The sequence below is a fragment of the Pleurodeles waltl genome, chromosome 10 (genome assembly GCF_031143425.1).
Source record: "Pleurodeles waltl isolate 20211129_DDA chromosome 10, aPleWal1.hap1.20221129, whole genome shotgun sequence".
Lineage (NCBI taxonomy): Eukaryota > Metazoa > Chordata > Amphibia > Caudata > Salamandridae > Pleurodeles > Pleurodeles waltl.
The window spans coordinates 837,688,518-837,704,381 of record NC_090449.1 but is presented as its reverse complement, the minus strand read 5'-3'; the positions used below and the strand labels follow the sequence as shown (position 1 = coordinate 837,704,381).

The 15,864-nt window shown below is 42.0% G+C and overlaps 1 protein-coding gene across 2 annotated transcripts in view; it reads right to left on the bottom strand.

The window, feature by feature from the left end:
- Positions 1–15,864, bottom strand: part of CNTNAP2 (contactin associated protein 2) — a 2,759,350-nt gene that overhangs the window by 100,875 nt on the left and 2,642,611 nt on the right. For both annotated transcript variants that reach the window (XM_069211508.1, XM_069211509.1), the window contains exon 23: positions 4,265–4,336. In XM_069211508.1, the coding sequence (XP_069067609.1) occupies positions 4,265–4,336 (72 nt within the window). The remainder of the gene's footprint in view (positions 1–4,264; positions 4,337–15,864) is intronic.

Below are 15,864 nucleotides of genomic sequence, written 5' to 3'. Positions count from 1 at the left end.
GAAATGCAGTATGGGCCAGATGCCTTCCAATTACGATCTAACAAAGAAAATGCATGTCAATGCTGGTACTGGACACTATATGGAGGCATAACTGTGAGTCCTCGACTGCATGGCCTATTTACGCTATTTTAATGTATTTTTATATGTGCTCTTACTGATTCTTAGTGCATATTGTTCTCTATTTTAAATTGTTATATTCCTTACGAGGTCGGGTTCGGGCCTGTTAGAGCCCGCCCGTCCTCTATTGACGTGCCATTCTTGTTGACAGTGAAGACAGGTTAGCAGTCTAGTGCTGCCTGTCACATGGGGGGTGTTGCAGAGAGAAGGGGCCATAACTCTTGGGATGATGCGGGTGCGCAGCGGACGCGCGCAGCGGGCGCACCTAAGGCAAGCCTGTCTGCGCCAGTCCACGCACGGTCGAGGACAGGGGCCGGGGGGTCTGCTCGGGGCAGGATAATCCAAAGTCATATCTGTTACTCGGGACCCGTGCTCCGGGCTTTGGCTCTGGCTGATCCGTGCAAACACGCGCTTCTGCCATATTCAGGGCAGATTTTTCAGAGGGCTTGCAGGGATTGTGGTTGGGCCCCGGTGACCTCCCAGCCATTCTTGGCATTAGGTGAATCTAAATTGGTTCTTCCTAAGAGGCTGGGGGTAACTAAACCTGTAGTTTATGCATTGATTAATGCACGATCATTGGCGAAACATAAGAGTGCAATTGCAGAAATGATTATCTAAAAAAAGTGGACTGTCTTTTTATAACTGAATCATGGGCCAAGGCAGATTCCAACCCAGATTTTATCGAAGCCTCTCCTAGTGGTTATTCCTTTTTCAGACTGGATAGGCTAGCAGGCATGGGAGGAGGGCTTGCCATTATTTGTAGGTCTACTCTGTCCTGCCAGTGGGAACCGGCCAGTCCTCCACATAAGTCTTGTGAGGGTTTGTATTTAAAAATTCGCCAGAATAATTGCATTCTGATTGAGGGCCTATTGATTTACAGACCACCAGGCTCAGCTGCTTCGTTCATGTTAGATTGGCCCTCTCTTATTGAACCAGTGATTGTGGCATCTAATTGTATAATTCTGGGGGATTTTAATTCCCTATGTTAGAGAGTTGGTGAATCTTATGGCCTCGTTTGATTGGATTCTTTCAGTCACCTTGGCAACACATCTGGCAGGGCATATCCTTGATGGGATTTTTGCCCGCCCAGAGGATCTGGTGACTGTGGCCAACACTCCCTTGGCCTGGACTGATCACCACCTTCTCCTATTTAAAAGTGCTAAGGGGTTTCCCAACCAACAGATAAAATCAGGCAACAAATCATTGCGGTTTTGGAATAAAATTACAGAGACTCAGCTAGGCCCAGCAGTAAAGGAAGGCTGGGAGGCAGCGGAGAATCTTCATTTGCATGCTCTGGTGGTTTTTAATTCAGGTTTAGCCCTCGCCATGGACAAATTGGCCCCGGCGATATTAAACCCAGAGGGCAGGCCTAAGAAAACTAGTTGGCCCTGGTTAAATAGTGAATTGAAGGTGCTTCAGAGGAAGTACCGTCAACAAGAAAGATGATGGAAGTTATATCCTAATGAGACAGAGAAGGAGAAATTAAGAATCGTTTAAAAAATGCACAAGGCAGCTTGCTTTGAGGCGAAATCAGCCTTTTTTTCTACTAAAATTAAGAATGCATCTAATGCGCCTAAAGAACTATTTAAGGTAGTTTGCTCGCTAATCACGCCTCCTATTCCCCCTACCACCTCACTTAATTCTCAGGCAACTTATAATCAAATTGTGGTGTTTTTTTAAACCAAAATCCGGCAAATAAATGCAGATTACCCCTTGATGGATCCTTGGATAGCCCCCCTGGATTCTCCAAATCAGGATACCCCCCTGCTTACATGCTTCCCTCCGCTGTTGCCGGACAGGATTAAGGAATTCCTAATGGGGATTAAATCGGGTTCACCTATGGATCCCTGTCCACCCGGCATTTTGCAGATGATTTCAGATACTGTGGCTCCGAAATTAGCTACCATTTTTCAGGAAGTTCTATCCTCAGGGGTCTTCCCTTCTACATGGAAGCAGGCCACTGTTATTCCCCTCAAAAAGAAGTCCGATCAAACTGCCTTTGATTTAAGCAACCTACAACCTATTTCCTTGCTACCGACATTGGCTAAGATATTTGAAAAACACATTAATTATGAGCTGTCCATGCTTCTTAACCAGGCTGGAGGCTTGGATCAGTCACAATATGGGTTTAGAAGGGCTCATTGCACGGAATCAGCACTATTAACGACATCTGACTCCATCCGGAAACTACTGGATGAGGGGCAAGGCGCTGTTCTTGTACTATTAGATCTTTCTGCGGCATTTGATACCATTTCACCTGCGATCTTGGTTTCTCGCCTTCATCATGCTGGAATAAGACATTCAGCTCTTAAAATCCTGGCATCCTTCTTAAGTGATAGATCTAATATTGTAAGCTGGGAGGGCTTTAAAGCACCGGCTTTTCATTTGCCATGTGGTGTACCCCAGGGCTCGGCGCTGAGTCCAACGCTTTTTAATGTCTGTGTGGCCCCACTGGCAAGACTTATCCGATCATATGGTTTTATCCCATCCTCTTATGCTGATGACACTCAACTTATCATTCCAGTGTCTAGGAGCAATTGGGAGGAAGTGGCAGAGCAGTTTAATAGTTGTATGCAGGATATTAATCAGTGGATGAGACAGAATTGGCTTAAGCTTAATACAAACAAGACGGAGATTGTCTTGTATGGCTGCAGTAAGGAACTGTGGAGTCCGCGATGGTGGCTGGATGAATGTGGGCAATTACCGGTCCCATGCGGGGCTACTAGAAATTTAGGAGTGATCTTTGATGACTCATTAAGTTTTAAACCTCAGGTTAGTGCCTTAGACAAATCTAGCTATTGGACCTTGAAAATCCTGAGAAAAATCTTACCGTTCCTGAAGCAGGAGGAAAGAGTCATGGTTATGTTAGCATTGATCATGTCCAGATTGGATTACTGCAACTCGCTATTGTTAGATATTGATGAGAGCTCTTTGAGGAAATTGCAACTAATTCAGAATAATGCAGCTCGTATGATTTTGTCACTTCCACGTTTAGCGTCGGCTTCCCATAGCCTAAAGTGTCTTCACTGGCTTCCGGTTGGCAAGAGGATTATTTTTAAATCCCTCTGCCTTACCTTCAAAGCACTATATGGGGACGGTGCTGAACACCTGATTGATAGACTCAGGTGGTATCGTCCAGGACGTGTCCTAAGATCGGACAAGTCCTACCTGATCCAGATCAGTAGAACGCGTAGAGTCAGGTAAGGAGACAAAGCGCTCACAGTGGCGGCTGCCAGATATTGGAATGGTCTACCGCTATACATCAGGAAAGAACACAATTTCACGATATTCAGGAAGCGGGTGAAAACTTGGGTGTTTCCAGGGTAGGGTTACTGGCTCTTGGTCGTCCTCTTGTTATTTATGTCCTCGAGCGCTTCGATGCTAAGGCCGGAACATGCTATATAAATGCTCATATACATACATATTCAGATGGGGCAATCATCAGGGGCCTCCACGTTTAGTTGGAGAAATTGTGAGAAAAAGACACAATGGGGACATGTTGGAAAATTCATATATTTTGGAAAAGCCTACCTAATTGATCAAGGATGCAGTGGCATTATAGGGGCCCTTACTTACGTTTGCAACAGTGTAAAATGCACTCTGAGGTGACTGGCTTCCAGATTTATAACTAAAATAATGGTAGCCCCCCTGTTAACTTTAGCTCTGTTATCACAAGCAGCTGATTGACGTGCAACACGATTAATCAACATGTTTCAGTTGAATGGTGTCTTGCCATTGTCAGCCTGTATTCTTGCTGTCAATCAAATTGAATTTGAGAGTGGAGCTGAGCCCAGCAGCAACAGCTCCTCAGTGATGCCACTGCAAATATATTTTTATTTATTCATTTTCCTTGGCACTCTTGGAGGACAGAGGTGGTAGACAAAGGAGTGCACCATGAATCCAAGAGTTTGGAAGGTGCTGACATTTTACTTATCCTGTAGTGCTGTCACTAACTGCAGCAGGACCTGGGATCTATGGAAAATCATGGCATGTTTATACAGTATTTTAGCAAGATCCCATAGGCACATTCCAAAGATAATTGAGAAGTTTACTGGCCCCACAATCATATTAACTCATCAAGCATAACAGTACCCAACCACAACAATACAGCAAATCTCCAAGAAAAAGTGCATCTAGCTTTTCTTACCTCCAATAATGGCAGAGCTTCTGTTGACTCCATCCAAGACTTGTCCTTCATTGTTTGGAAAGTTGGCACTGGCTACAAAAAGCATACGAGACATTGATGTTACTTTCAGAACTAAATATTTTTAGGGAGACATGGCAATAACTTACTTTTTCATTCACCCTTATTTTTTAATCGTATATTTACTCTACTTTGTTTTTAAGCACATATATACCATCGTTTGTAGATTGGAGTAATTCAGTTAGAAATTGGGATGCCACAAATACCAAAATCCATTCAATTATCTGTTCTTGTGTCAGCACTCCACCCACTCTGAACAGGTAAAGCATGAGGGGAGTAGACTATTCCCTCAAGCAATTCATTTACAGTCTTGACTGCCCTTCCACGTCTACCTATCCTGTAAAGGATGTGGTTGCAATTGTAAGGATTAGGAGAAAAGCATGGCAAGTAGAATTAAAAAGAGGCTACTAGGGGCGTGTGCCTCATGCTGATGGGAGCTAAATAGCATGGATTGGTCATGCTGTGAAAAGGTCCTGAACATGTGCAAAGCATGCAATGACAGAAAAAGAAACTCTGGAGTCCTGAAAACACACTGAAAATTAAGTAAATCTAATATGTGTCTTTGGCTTATCAGAGGAAAAATTGTGTCTGGGTATGGTCAGAAATGGAGCATGTACCTATCTGTAAAGAAAGATAATACCATTTACACTGCACAGTATAGAGGTGAGCAAATAAAATGACAGATGGAGGTGCCCAAGCTAAATAAAAGCCTTATCTTAGTGCAAATAATATTTCACCTCCATTGGGGGCATCTAACCGTTTCTTTCAGTTCGCCCAATGATTTCTCTTTCGGTTTTCGGTTTTATGTTTTAAAACTCCAGTGTAGTTCTTCCTTTTCCCCACTCTAGGTCTTAATTCTCTTTCCTCATTGTCCCTTTGCTCATCTCGTATCCTCTTCCACCACTCTTTTCCTCACCCCAAACAAAAATATTATGAGTCATCTAAATAAATACATTTATGTACCAAGTTGTCTCAAATGTTTTATATTATGTTCTAGTGCCCTCCCTTTCTCGTTTCTGAACAGCAGCAGACTGGCTTAGAAATAACATGAGCCTTTGAAGCACTTGCTTGTTAGGTCCGATATCGCTTATAATTCTGACAAACAGAGCAAATCCAACCCAAGCAGCAGCTAGTAATGGTATCAATAAACATTCGTACAATTTGTAACTGGACTGAATCTTGTTTTATGGTGAAAAATCTCCTGCTGTCAAATGACAGCATTTGAAACTGGCTTAACCGCAGAATTGTGCCAATACAATGTGTGCATGGCGAAGGTGGCATGTGGTTAGGAGAATAATAGGATTAGGTCTCTCCCATATGCCAATGTAAGGATCCTTTGAAAAAGAATACATTTGTAGACTGGCAAGATGGAAAAATAAGAGGCGAATCTCGATGATCATTAAGTGATGATACAAAATCCCATTACCCATGACATGCTCATTACTCACTGACAACATCTGGGTTGTGCTACTAACAATTAAAATGCAGACATGCAAATCAGTGCTTGTGTCGACCTATTTATCTAGTACTGGCATTTAGCCTGTTTCTAAGTGATGCACTGTTAGCAGATAAGGGGAATGAGACAATGTAATCAAGGGGAAATTCATGGTTAAAAGCTAAGTCAATGGAAAGACTGTCAAAACCATAGCTATCCTGTCCCTTCATTTTAAGATCAAGCTTTCTAAAGCGATATGTCCGTGTTCTGATCTTTCTAAAAACAGACACACTGGGAGCTCTGAAGCAGATAATACAGACTTTTAATTCTCTTCTCTGATTGATGTCCAGACTCTGAGCTCTGTACATGCTCATACCCAGCCTGACTCGGAGGTATTTGTCTGATAATGATATATCCATCCTAAACCAGCTCGTGACAGCACCCAGACATATTCGATTACCTGTCCTGATGTGACAATCAGGCCCTTATTTATGATGACCTGCAGCCTGTAATAATGCCAATTGTTTATGTGAATTACTCTACTTTAGTATTATCCAACTGATTTAACTTCTGTGCACTTTTGTATTGCCAAATCAAGTAAGTCCGGTAGAGTATTGTGCTTGATTTATCTGCTGAACTACGTGACAAGTCTGTTAACATTTCTTGCACTTTCCAAGGCCACAGGTGCGGTGGTGTGATTTGCATCTATGCTCCTACCACTGTTTCCAGCAGCTCTGGTGCTTTTTGACTACAGCAGTGCCCAAATAGTAATGCACTGCTTAGGAACTGCATGAGTATCAATAAAAAAGGAATGATACATTTATCCTAAACACTATTTCGATATTAAAACCAGACTTTCATTGCCTAGTGTCACTGTCCATTCAACCTCCGAGAACAGTGAATACAGTTGTAATACAGCAGTCATCAGTCACAACCACATTCACTCAGATGTATCAGGACAAATCAGAAAAATGAAGTAGTATATTGCACCTCTAAAATGACCTTCAAATGGATGCGAGCTTACTATTTTTGGTATTCACAAACCTCAGTAGTATTTTGTAAAAAAAAAAAAAAAGTAGCAGAGCACTCATTATCAGTAAATTAACAGTCAAAAACATCCATGGATCATAGTTCCACAAAATCTACCAAGAACATCATCTGCGGCGTACCCCAGGGCTCATCCCTCGACCCAATGCTGTTCAACATCTACATGGCCCCCCTCGCACAAGTGGCCCATCAGCACAAGTGGCCCATCAGCACAACCTCAACATCATCTCCTACGCCGACGACACCCAACTCATCCTCTCCCTCACCAAGGACCCACACACCGCCAAAACCAACCTCCACGAGGGACTGAAAGCCATCGCCGACTGGATGAGAGGCAGTCGGCTAAAACTGAACTCTGGCAAAAAAGAGGTTCTCATCCTTGGGCCCACCCCCTCTGCCTGGGATGACTCATGGTGGCCGGCCTTGCTGGGTTCCCCACCGACACCCACCGACAGCGCAAGAAACCTTGGCTTCATCCTCGACTCATCCCTCTCCATGTCAAAGCAGGTCAACGCCGTCCCCTCCTCCTGCTACAACACCCTCTGCATGCTTTGCAGAGTCTACAAATGGATCCCAACCAAAACAAGAAAAACAGTAACCCAGGCCCTCATCAGCAGCAGACTCTACTACGGCAACGTCCTCTACGCCGGCATCCCATCCAAACACCTACAACGCCTCCAACGCATTCAAAACACCTCGGCCCAACACATCCTCAACATCCCCCGCCACAGCCACATCACCCCCCACCTAAGAGACCTTCACTGGCTCCCCGTCAACAAGAGGATCACCTTCAAGCTCCTCACCCACGCACACAGAGCACTCCACAACACCGAACCGACCTACCTGAACAGCAGACTCCGCTTCTACACCCCCACCCGGCAACTCCTCTCCGCCAACCTCGCCCTCGCCTCCATCCCCCGCATTCCGGCACAGACCCTCCGGCGGCAGATCATTCTCTTACCTCGCCGCCAAGACCTGGAACACCCTCCCGTCTGACCTTAGACAGACCCAGGACTTGCTTTCCTTCAGAAAACTCCTCAAGACCTGGCTCTTCGAGCAGTAGCACCCCCCCCCCCGCCAGCGCCTTGAAACCCTCACGGGTATGTAGCGTGCTTTACAAATACACTGATTGATTGATTGATAGAACTCACATCAACCACAAGCGTAATTTTTGTGATGTATAACTTGATGCTACTTGTTTTACACGTACATCAACACTAAATTTGTACTAACATGAGCAAGATTCCAAATTCATTGACAATCCAAATCAAGTGAAGAATTCCGCCGACATATGTTTCGGCCCTACCTAGGGGCTTCTTCAAGGCTGCATATGAATGAAGTTAAACTCAGCAGGCAAAATATTCCTAACATCAGAAGCTGATCGTTAAACCGTAAGAAGCATAAATCCAATAGCACACCCAAAAGACTTCAAGATCCAATTTCTGCTTATCCTTTCAATATCTCTGACACAGTAGTAGTTTTAGAGTTTGAATATTTCAATCAAGGATCCAATTCGGATGCTTCTTACGGTTTCATGATCAACTTCTAATGTTAGGACATTTTGCCTGCGGAGTTTAACTTCATGTATATGCAGCCTTGAATAAGTGCATAGGTGGGGACGAAATACATGTCGGCTGAATTCTTCATCCATGTGATCAGGCTCTGTTCACTATTTTTGTAGGCTGATTTTAGTTTCCAGTCCGGTCCTGTTGTCATGCAGCTAACATTTTTCAAAAATTCATATTTCAAACTGAAATAAATGTTTTAACTTAACTGTTTATTTGCAGTTTTGTTTAGCTTGAACTAGACCCACCTGGGCATCAGAGTGTTTTACATACATTAAATTAGGGGTATACATAGAATCAGGTGGGGTGCAGGCTTAGGAAAGCACAAACAAATGGGTGATCACAGCCAGTGACAGGAAACAATTAATCTCTTTTCGTACTTTATAGTGATGGAAAAGACAGTATTGGGAAGATGGTTGCGAAGAGGAATACACTTGTTGAAAATATTGTAGTATTGCAGGCTCAATATTATAGACAACAGTTTGCTCACCCCATTTATCATTCAATCTCACTTCACATAAACATTATTCTTAGAAAGTAATTTTGGCAACATTTGCTTCGCATTACAGCATATGATATATTGCAATCTTGTTTTGTACATGGACAATGGGACCAGATTTAAATCATGGCATCTCATGGGAAAATGGCTTAAACATCATGCCTCACCAGGCAGGTTGTTTCACGAAACACGTAATTTGCAATATGGATTTCAAAATGAAGGAGCTGATGATATGTTGTGAGCTAGTGACTGTGGGTATATTCCAAAAAGAAATGTGTATGAGAATGTATATTTGCAATGTGCAGGAGTATTTTGTGTGAGTACAGTTTACTCCTGTCAGAGGACACGTTAGGACCTGTTTCTGTGCAGAAGCTTTAACTCATAAATAAAGAAAAGAACCACTACAGAAGTCTTGATTCTTGTGTGGAGTGGAGGAGTTACACTGCAATTTGGCAACAAGTTTCTGACTTTCACCTACACATACTTAATAGTTGATTTTCACATCATAAAGAGACAAAGGAACTAACTAACCAAGATCGTGGCAAACCCTATCCACACGTTGAATTGTGAACTGTAAAACCGCCCTGTACACTGTAAGTTAAAATATAGTGGTTAATGTGTAAATATTCATACTTTCGTAGTGTTGGAGGTTCAATGGTATCAGCCGCATTCTTTGAACTCGTCTCGCCCGCATTCTGGCTCTGCATTGGCACTCACGAGCTTTACGATGTGTCCACATCATGCTGGTGCGTGCTTCACCTTCTGACACCTGCAGAGGCACCTGCCTTGCGTTCCGATCCCTATGGACTTTTTCATTAATTTGCGTCATTACTGGTGAGCGTCAGGTCACTCAGCCTGATCTTACGTGGCACCATGTTTGTTTCTCTATAATTACATCACATCATCACACATTTAAGGAGTGTGCAGCATTGTGGAGTTTCTCTGCATGGAGAACAGGTGAGGGTTAATAAGCCATTCTGGAACAAGCAGTTCTAACTATACTGATGTTGTAGCAGCATGATGCAGGCAACCATTTGGAATTTATTAATGGGACTATATTCTGGTAATACTAATTTACTTTGCCACAATATAATTTATTATGAGTCCATCACATGCCTTTTGGGCCTCTGGAGCTGAGCTTTCTCTAATGTGGATAGAATGGAGGTAATAATTTGTCTATTATATTGCTGCAATTAATGAATCCTGTGAGATATCAGCAGAACAGAAGAAGAGGATAATTTGTAATTCCTTGGATCCAGTAGGGTTGAAAAACTATAACTACATGCCTAAAGCTATGGTCATGTGTAATGTGAAGATTTTTTAGGCTGCTTTACGAGATTTAAACTCTTATTGTGTGCCAAATGTCTGCATTGGAATTGTGAGGGACAATTTGTTTTTAGCACAAACAAGGATGGGGTGAATCTATGGATGGCTTTGTGGGTATACTAAAAATAAACTGGTAATATAGTGTAAATTCGGTACTTTGCATGATGATTTAGTCAAGGATCAATTGGTCATCCATGTAAACAACTCTGCCGTTCAGGAACATCTGTTGGTTAGCAGTGACTCTCCGCTTGAGGACATTTTAGTCATAGTGTGCAAAGCAGAAATCTCTGGCAGATGTGCAATGGTTTTGAAGCAAGCTAATACAAAATTGATTGTGTGTGCAAAGTGACAAACTGCAAGACCAGAAAAGGATACAGGAGTGGTTCCAAGGAGAAAACTGGTATGAAGGAGCGAAAATGTTTTTGTTGTGATAGCATACAGTAACATTATTCAGCACTTAAAAGTGTAGTAATTGTCGAGTTATTGAACATTTTGCAAGGGTTTGCAGGAAGAAGATAAGTTGTGTCAAATGCATATATGAGCATACAAAAAGCTCTTCTCTTAGGATAGTGACACTGAGAATGAAACTGCAAAGAATAGCAATGTTATGAGTTTGCAATGCAATTTTGTTTTGAATATCAATTAATGTACTGTGACTGCAAACCCAAATGCCACATGACTATAGCTGGAGTGCCTATAAACATTGATGCAGAATCAGGCTCACCCTATACCCGCGTGAACAAGGAAGGTTGGAGGGAAATTTTATTGATAAAATTGGCACACATTTATTGGAATCTTACATACATCTGGAAGGTTACACTGGTGAAAAGATAGACATGTTGGATTTCAGATGGTTTATCTTCTCTTTCAAAAAATAGACACACAAGAGGTAAACTGTATGTCGCAAGAAAAGGACCACCAGTTTTAGATTAGTTTGATCAAGAGAACCTGCACATAGTCCTTGACCCTAATAGTGCTGAAAAAATATTGATTGTGGATGATGGGATTTCAGTTGGCAACACTATGATGGAAGCATTTCCTAAAAGGCAATTTGAAAGGGTTTAAGCACAATACTGTTTATCAAGAGCAATGCATTTCCAAAAATCCATAAAGTGAAGAATGTACAGATAATGATAAAAGAAGATGTTACAAAGGAATTGGAGGCACTTGTGTCGCCTGATGTAATCAAACCTATAGAAGTCTCAGAATGGATTTCCATTTTAGTCATGGCACATCATAGTAATGGAAAGATGTGCTTGTATGTGGATTTACGTCATCTGAACAATAATACTGTTATTGATCAGTTTCCTTTGCCAAAAATCTACAAGATGTTGACATGCCTGAAAGGACCAAAATGGTTCTTAATCATAGCCTTATTGTCTGCTTACCATCAGATCTCGTTGACAGCAGACTCCAGGAAATTAACAATGCTCATAACACCCTTTGGTTGTTTCCAGTTCAGGTAGATGCTGTTTGGATTAACATTAGCAGCTGCCTTTTTCTAAAGATTTATGTTTAGGTTCTTGGAAAAGAGAATGAAGTAATCTATTCCAAGATGGTATTCTAGTATTTGGAGAGAAAAGAGCCATACACGATAAAAGATTGCACAAAGTTTTGAAGAAACTTGAGGATAAGGGTTTGACCGTTGAGTTTTCCAAATGCAAATTTGCTGAAGCAAGTGTTACTTATTTTGGGCATGTGACAAGGGGAGGATGGGTAAGGCGTAAGCCTTCTTTAGTTAATGCAATTACTGGAGCCCAGTGCCTGTTGCGAAGAATGAGGTTAGATCATTTATAAGCATGGCTGAATACTGTGCTAAATTCATTCCCACTTTTGAGACAAAACATATTACATCAGACAATTGACGAAAAACAAAACCAAGTTTATATAGAGTTCAGTATGTGAAGAGTACTTCTGCAGGATCAAACATGATATTGCGAATGTACATGCATTGGGCAGTTTTGATCCTGTTTTGGATTGTTTTATAACAACTGACGTGAGTAATAAAGGTTTGGGGGCAGTGTTAACCCAGAAGGATGCAATGGGTAACAAATCTGTAATGTCATTTGCTTCCAGATCTTTATCACCAGGGGAGGAGAAATACTCCATTACTGTGAAGGAGGCCTCAGCTTGTGCATGTGCCTCAGAACACTTTTGAGCTTTTGCCTATGGTAGACCACTCACTACTCAGTGTGACTACAACCCTTGGTAAAACTGCCAATAACTAAAGGGACTGTGAATGCTTCTGCTATAAATGCAAGATTGTCCATGCGCATGAAGACTTAAAATTTGACATATTCTGTATGTGCCTGGTAGAGACAACACAGAAGCGGACTGTTTATCTAGAATGCCTGGTCTGATGGAGGAATGTGAGGATGATTCCTGGAATTACTTCTGTGTTGCTTTGGTGTATGATTGCAGGACTCAAGGTATTTAAAAATATGATTGGATGAGGGAGTGCAAAAAGGATAGTGTCTTACAAGAATTGTTAAAGTAGATGTGTTACGGATGGTCGAGGAAGGAACAACAAAATTTGGATTTTAGACCTTTTTCAGAAATCTGGTCAGATCTTTCAGTGGAAAAAGGTGTGATTCATAGAGGGAGCAGGATAATTCCTCCAACTAGATTGCATGATGTGAATATGGAGCTTTGTTATTTGGGTCATTTTGGTGTAGTCAGAACAAAGTCCTTGGTTAGGGGGTTATTTTCGTGGCTGGGTGCGGACCTAGCTGTGGAGAGGTTTGTCAAAGCGTGTGTTAGTTGTTCTTCTGCTGATAAATCTTTACCCACTCTAAGACCACCAATGAACAATTTACTTATCCAAAAACAGCCTTGGGAGTATGTTGCAGTGGATTCGAAAGGTCAAATTGGTGTGTTACAGGAGTATGTGATTGTGCTCACTAAACATTTTTCTAGATGGCCTGTAGTGGATATTGTGAACAGAGCTGATATTACTACTGTTCTGGAATTTTTGGATAGAGCTCTTACATTTAAGGGGATTTCTGCTGTTAAGTGATAATAGAGTGCAATTTGTTTCAAGTGCATCTGTTGGACTTGGCATCGTCACCCCTTAGGTAGGCCATAGGTAGCCCCAGGGGCAGGGTGCAGTGTATGTTAAAGGTGGGACATGTACTGATGTATGTTACATGTCCTAACAGTGAAATACTGCTAAATTCGATTTTCATTGTTGCACGGTCTATCTCTCTCATAGGTTAACATGAGGGCTGCCTTTAAATATTATTTAAGTGCAGATCCCCTTTGGGAGCAGATAGACATATTGTAATCGTATTGTAATCGTATTTATATAGCGCTTACTACCCCTGACGAGGCGTTGAAGCGCTTTTCGGTGAGTAGCACGGTACTCTGGAACCCAACAAGAATTAGTGATGGATTAGTACCGGGAAATAATCAGTACAGTTTTAGTATTATTATGAGTTAATTTGAGCCGCGGATATGAGAGTTTGTTAGTTAGATTGACTGGAGTAAGGGAGTGGTGGAGGAGGAAAGAATTCCAGAAGTGTTGATTGGGAGTATTTCCTTAATTTACTCAACCCAAAGGCTTGGGATGAGTAAAGGGGAATTGAGGAGGGAAGAGTATGTGGAAGGGTTAGGGAGAGCATAGTAGCAGGGTGAGATAAACACGTGAGAATTTAGTAGGGTTGTGTGGGAAGTCACGGTAGTAGAGTGAGGTTTGATGAGTAAGATGTGGAAGCGGAGGGAAGAGCTTAGGCAGAGTTATTTAGGAGATGAAAGTAGTAGAAAGGATTTGGGATGAGTCAGAGTAAGAATGGAGGATAGTTTGATAGAGACATGACATACAATGATGGGTAGATAAGTGTGATAAGATGAGAGCAGGAATTCATAGATATCTAGTATAACAACCCACCGAGGAGCCATGCAATGACCCACGAACATGCCAAGCACAGAAACAACATATATACATACATACATACATATACCTACATATATACATATACATACACACACAGACGAATACACACACATATGCACATACAATACATAATTAGAACCATGGGTAAAATATATCTAGTCAAACAGGTTTAAAGATTGTGTGTGTATTTTATTGTTATGACATAGTAGCGATATATATTTTCTATAGAAACTATACATAACTAGAAATATACACAATCTGAAAAAAATATTTATCAACATAGGCATATGCAGTCCATAGTTGTTTGAATATGGTGGTTATGAAGGAAAGAGCCAACTCTTGATTAGTTTTCTGAAGACAAGAAAGTTACCAGTGGCTCCTATAGTTGGGAGTAATGAATTCCATAGTTTGGCTGCTTGAACGGAGAAGGATGTACCACCTATAGTCTTTTTCTTGTATGGTGGTGTTCTAAGGCGGGGTGCCAATCTTGAGTGGAGGTTACTTTGTTGGATGTATTTAGTTATTTTGTTTCTGATAAAAAGCGGTCCTGTTTCATGTATAGCTTTGTGGGTGATAAAAAGCAGCTTGAAAGTGCATCTTCTGGCAACGGGTAACCAGTGTAGTGCTCTCAAGGCAGGGGAGATGTGGGCTTGCGGCTTTACATGTAATAGTAGCCTGGCTGCGGAATTCTGGATACGTTGTAGTTTTTTCATAACAGATAGAGATGATCCATGGTAGAGGCCATTGGCATAATCCAGTTTGGATAGTACAAGCAAGATAGTAGCTTGCACCTTGTGTGGAAATCCGAGGTGGGGGAAGATGCGTCGTAAAGTCTTCAAGGTGATGAAGCTTGTTTGTGCTAATTTGTCCACTTGGGCATTCATAGTTAACTTGGAATCCATGGTGATTCCTAGGTTTTTAACTTCCTTGGATAATTGAGAAGGTGGTCCGAGATCGTCAGGCCAGACGCACAGACGGTCATAACCTTTCCAGTCACCACATATGAGTATTTCTGTTTTGGAGGTATTTAGTTTCAGATGGCTCCAGGTCAACCACTGATCAACGGCTCTGAGGCAACTGAAGATTTGTGAGTTTTCAATGCTTTTGGGGCGTTCTTTGGGTGGTTGGGATAAAATGTGGATGAGTTGGCAAATAGATGTTGTAGTACCTTCATACCCACTTGTGCTTCCTTGTTCATCTGAATGTCTACACAGCAGTGTTTTAAAAAAGTGTCTGGCGATGCCCATGTCGCTGCAGAGCAGATTTCCTCAATAGGTACATTTTCTAGATATGCCAGTGTGGCGCCCTTCTGTCTGGTTGAGTTCGCTCTGGGTTGCGTAGCTAACTGTTTTCCAGCTTTTGTGTAGCAAGTTTGGATGGTGGCAACAATTCATCTGCCGATGGTTGCTTTAGATACTGGTGATTTTGTGCCTGTGGTTCATTAAAGCCCTTCGAATGTCCCAAGTGTGTAGGGCCCTTTTTGCTTGTGTTTTTGGTTCCTGAATGAAAGCCGGTAATATTATGCTCTGATTAATGTGGAACTGCGTCACCAACTTTGGTAGAAGTGTGGATTTGTTCTAAGGACTTGTTCTTGTGTATTTGCGAGTACGGCCCCTTGACTGTCGGTGCTTGTAATTCGCTAACTGAGTAGTGGTGATTGCCAGCTGTAAAACTGTTTTGAGCGTGATTAATTTTAGATCCGCTTTGTGCATGGGTTTGAATGATTCTGTCATTAGTTGTGTTAACACTGTGTTCAGGTTCCACAAAGGTGTTGAGTGC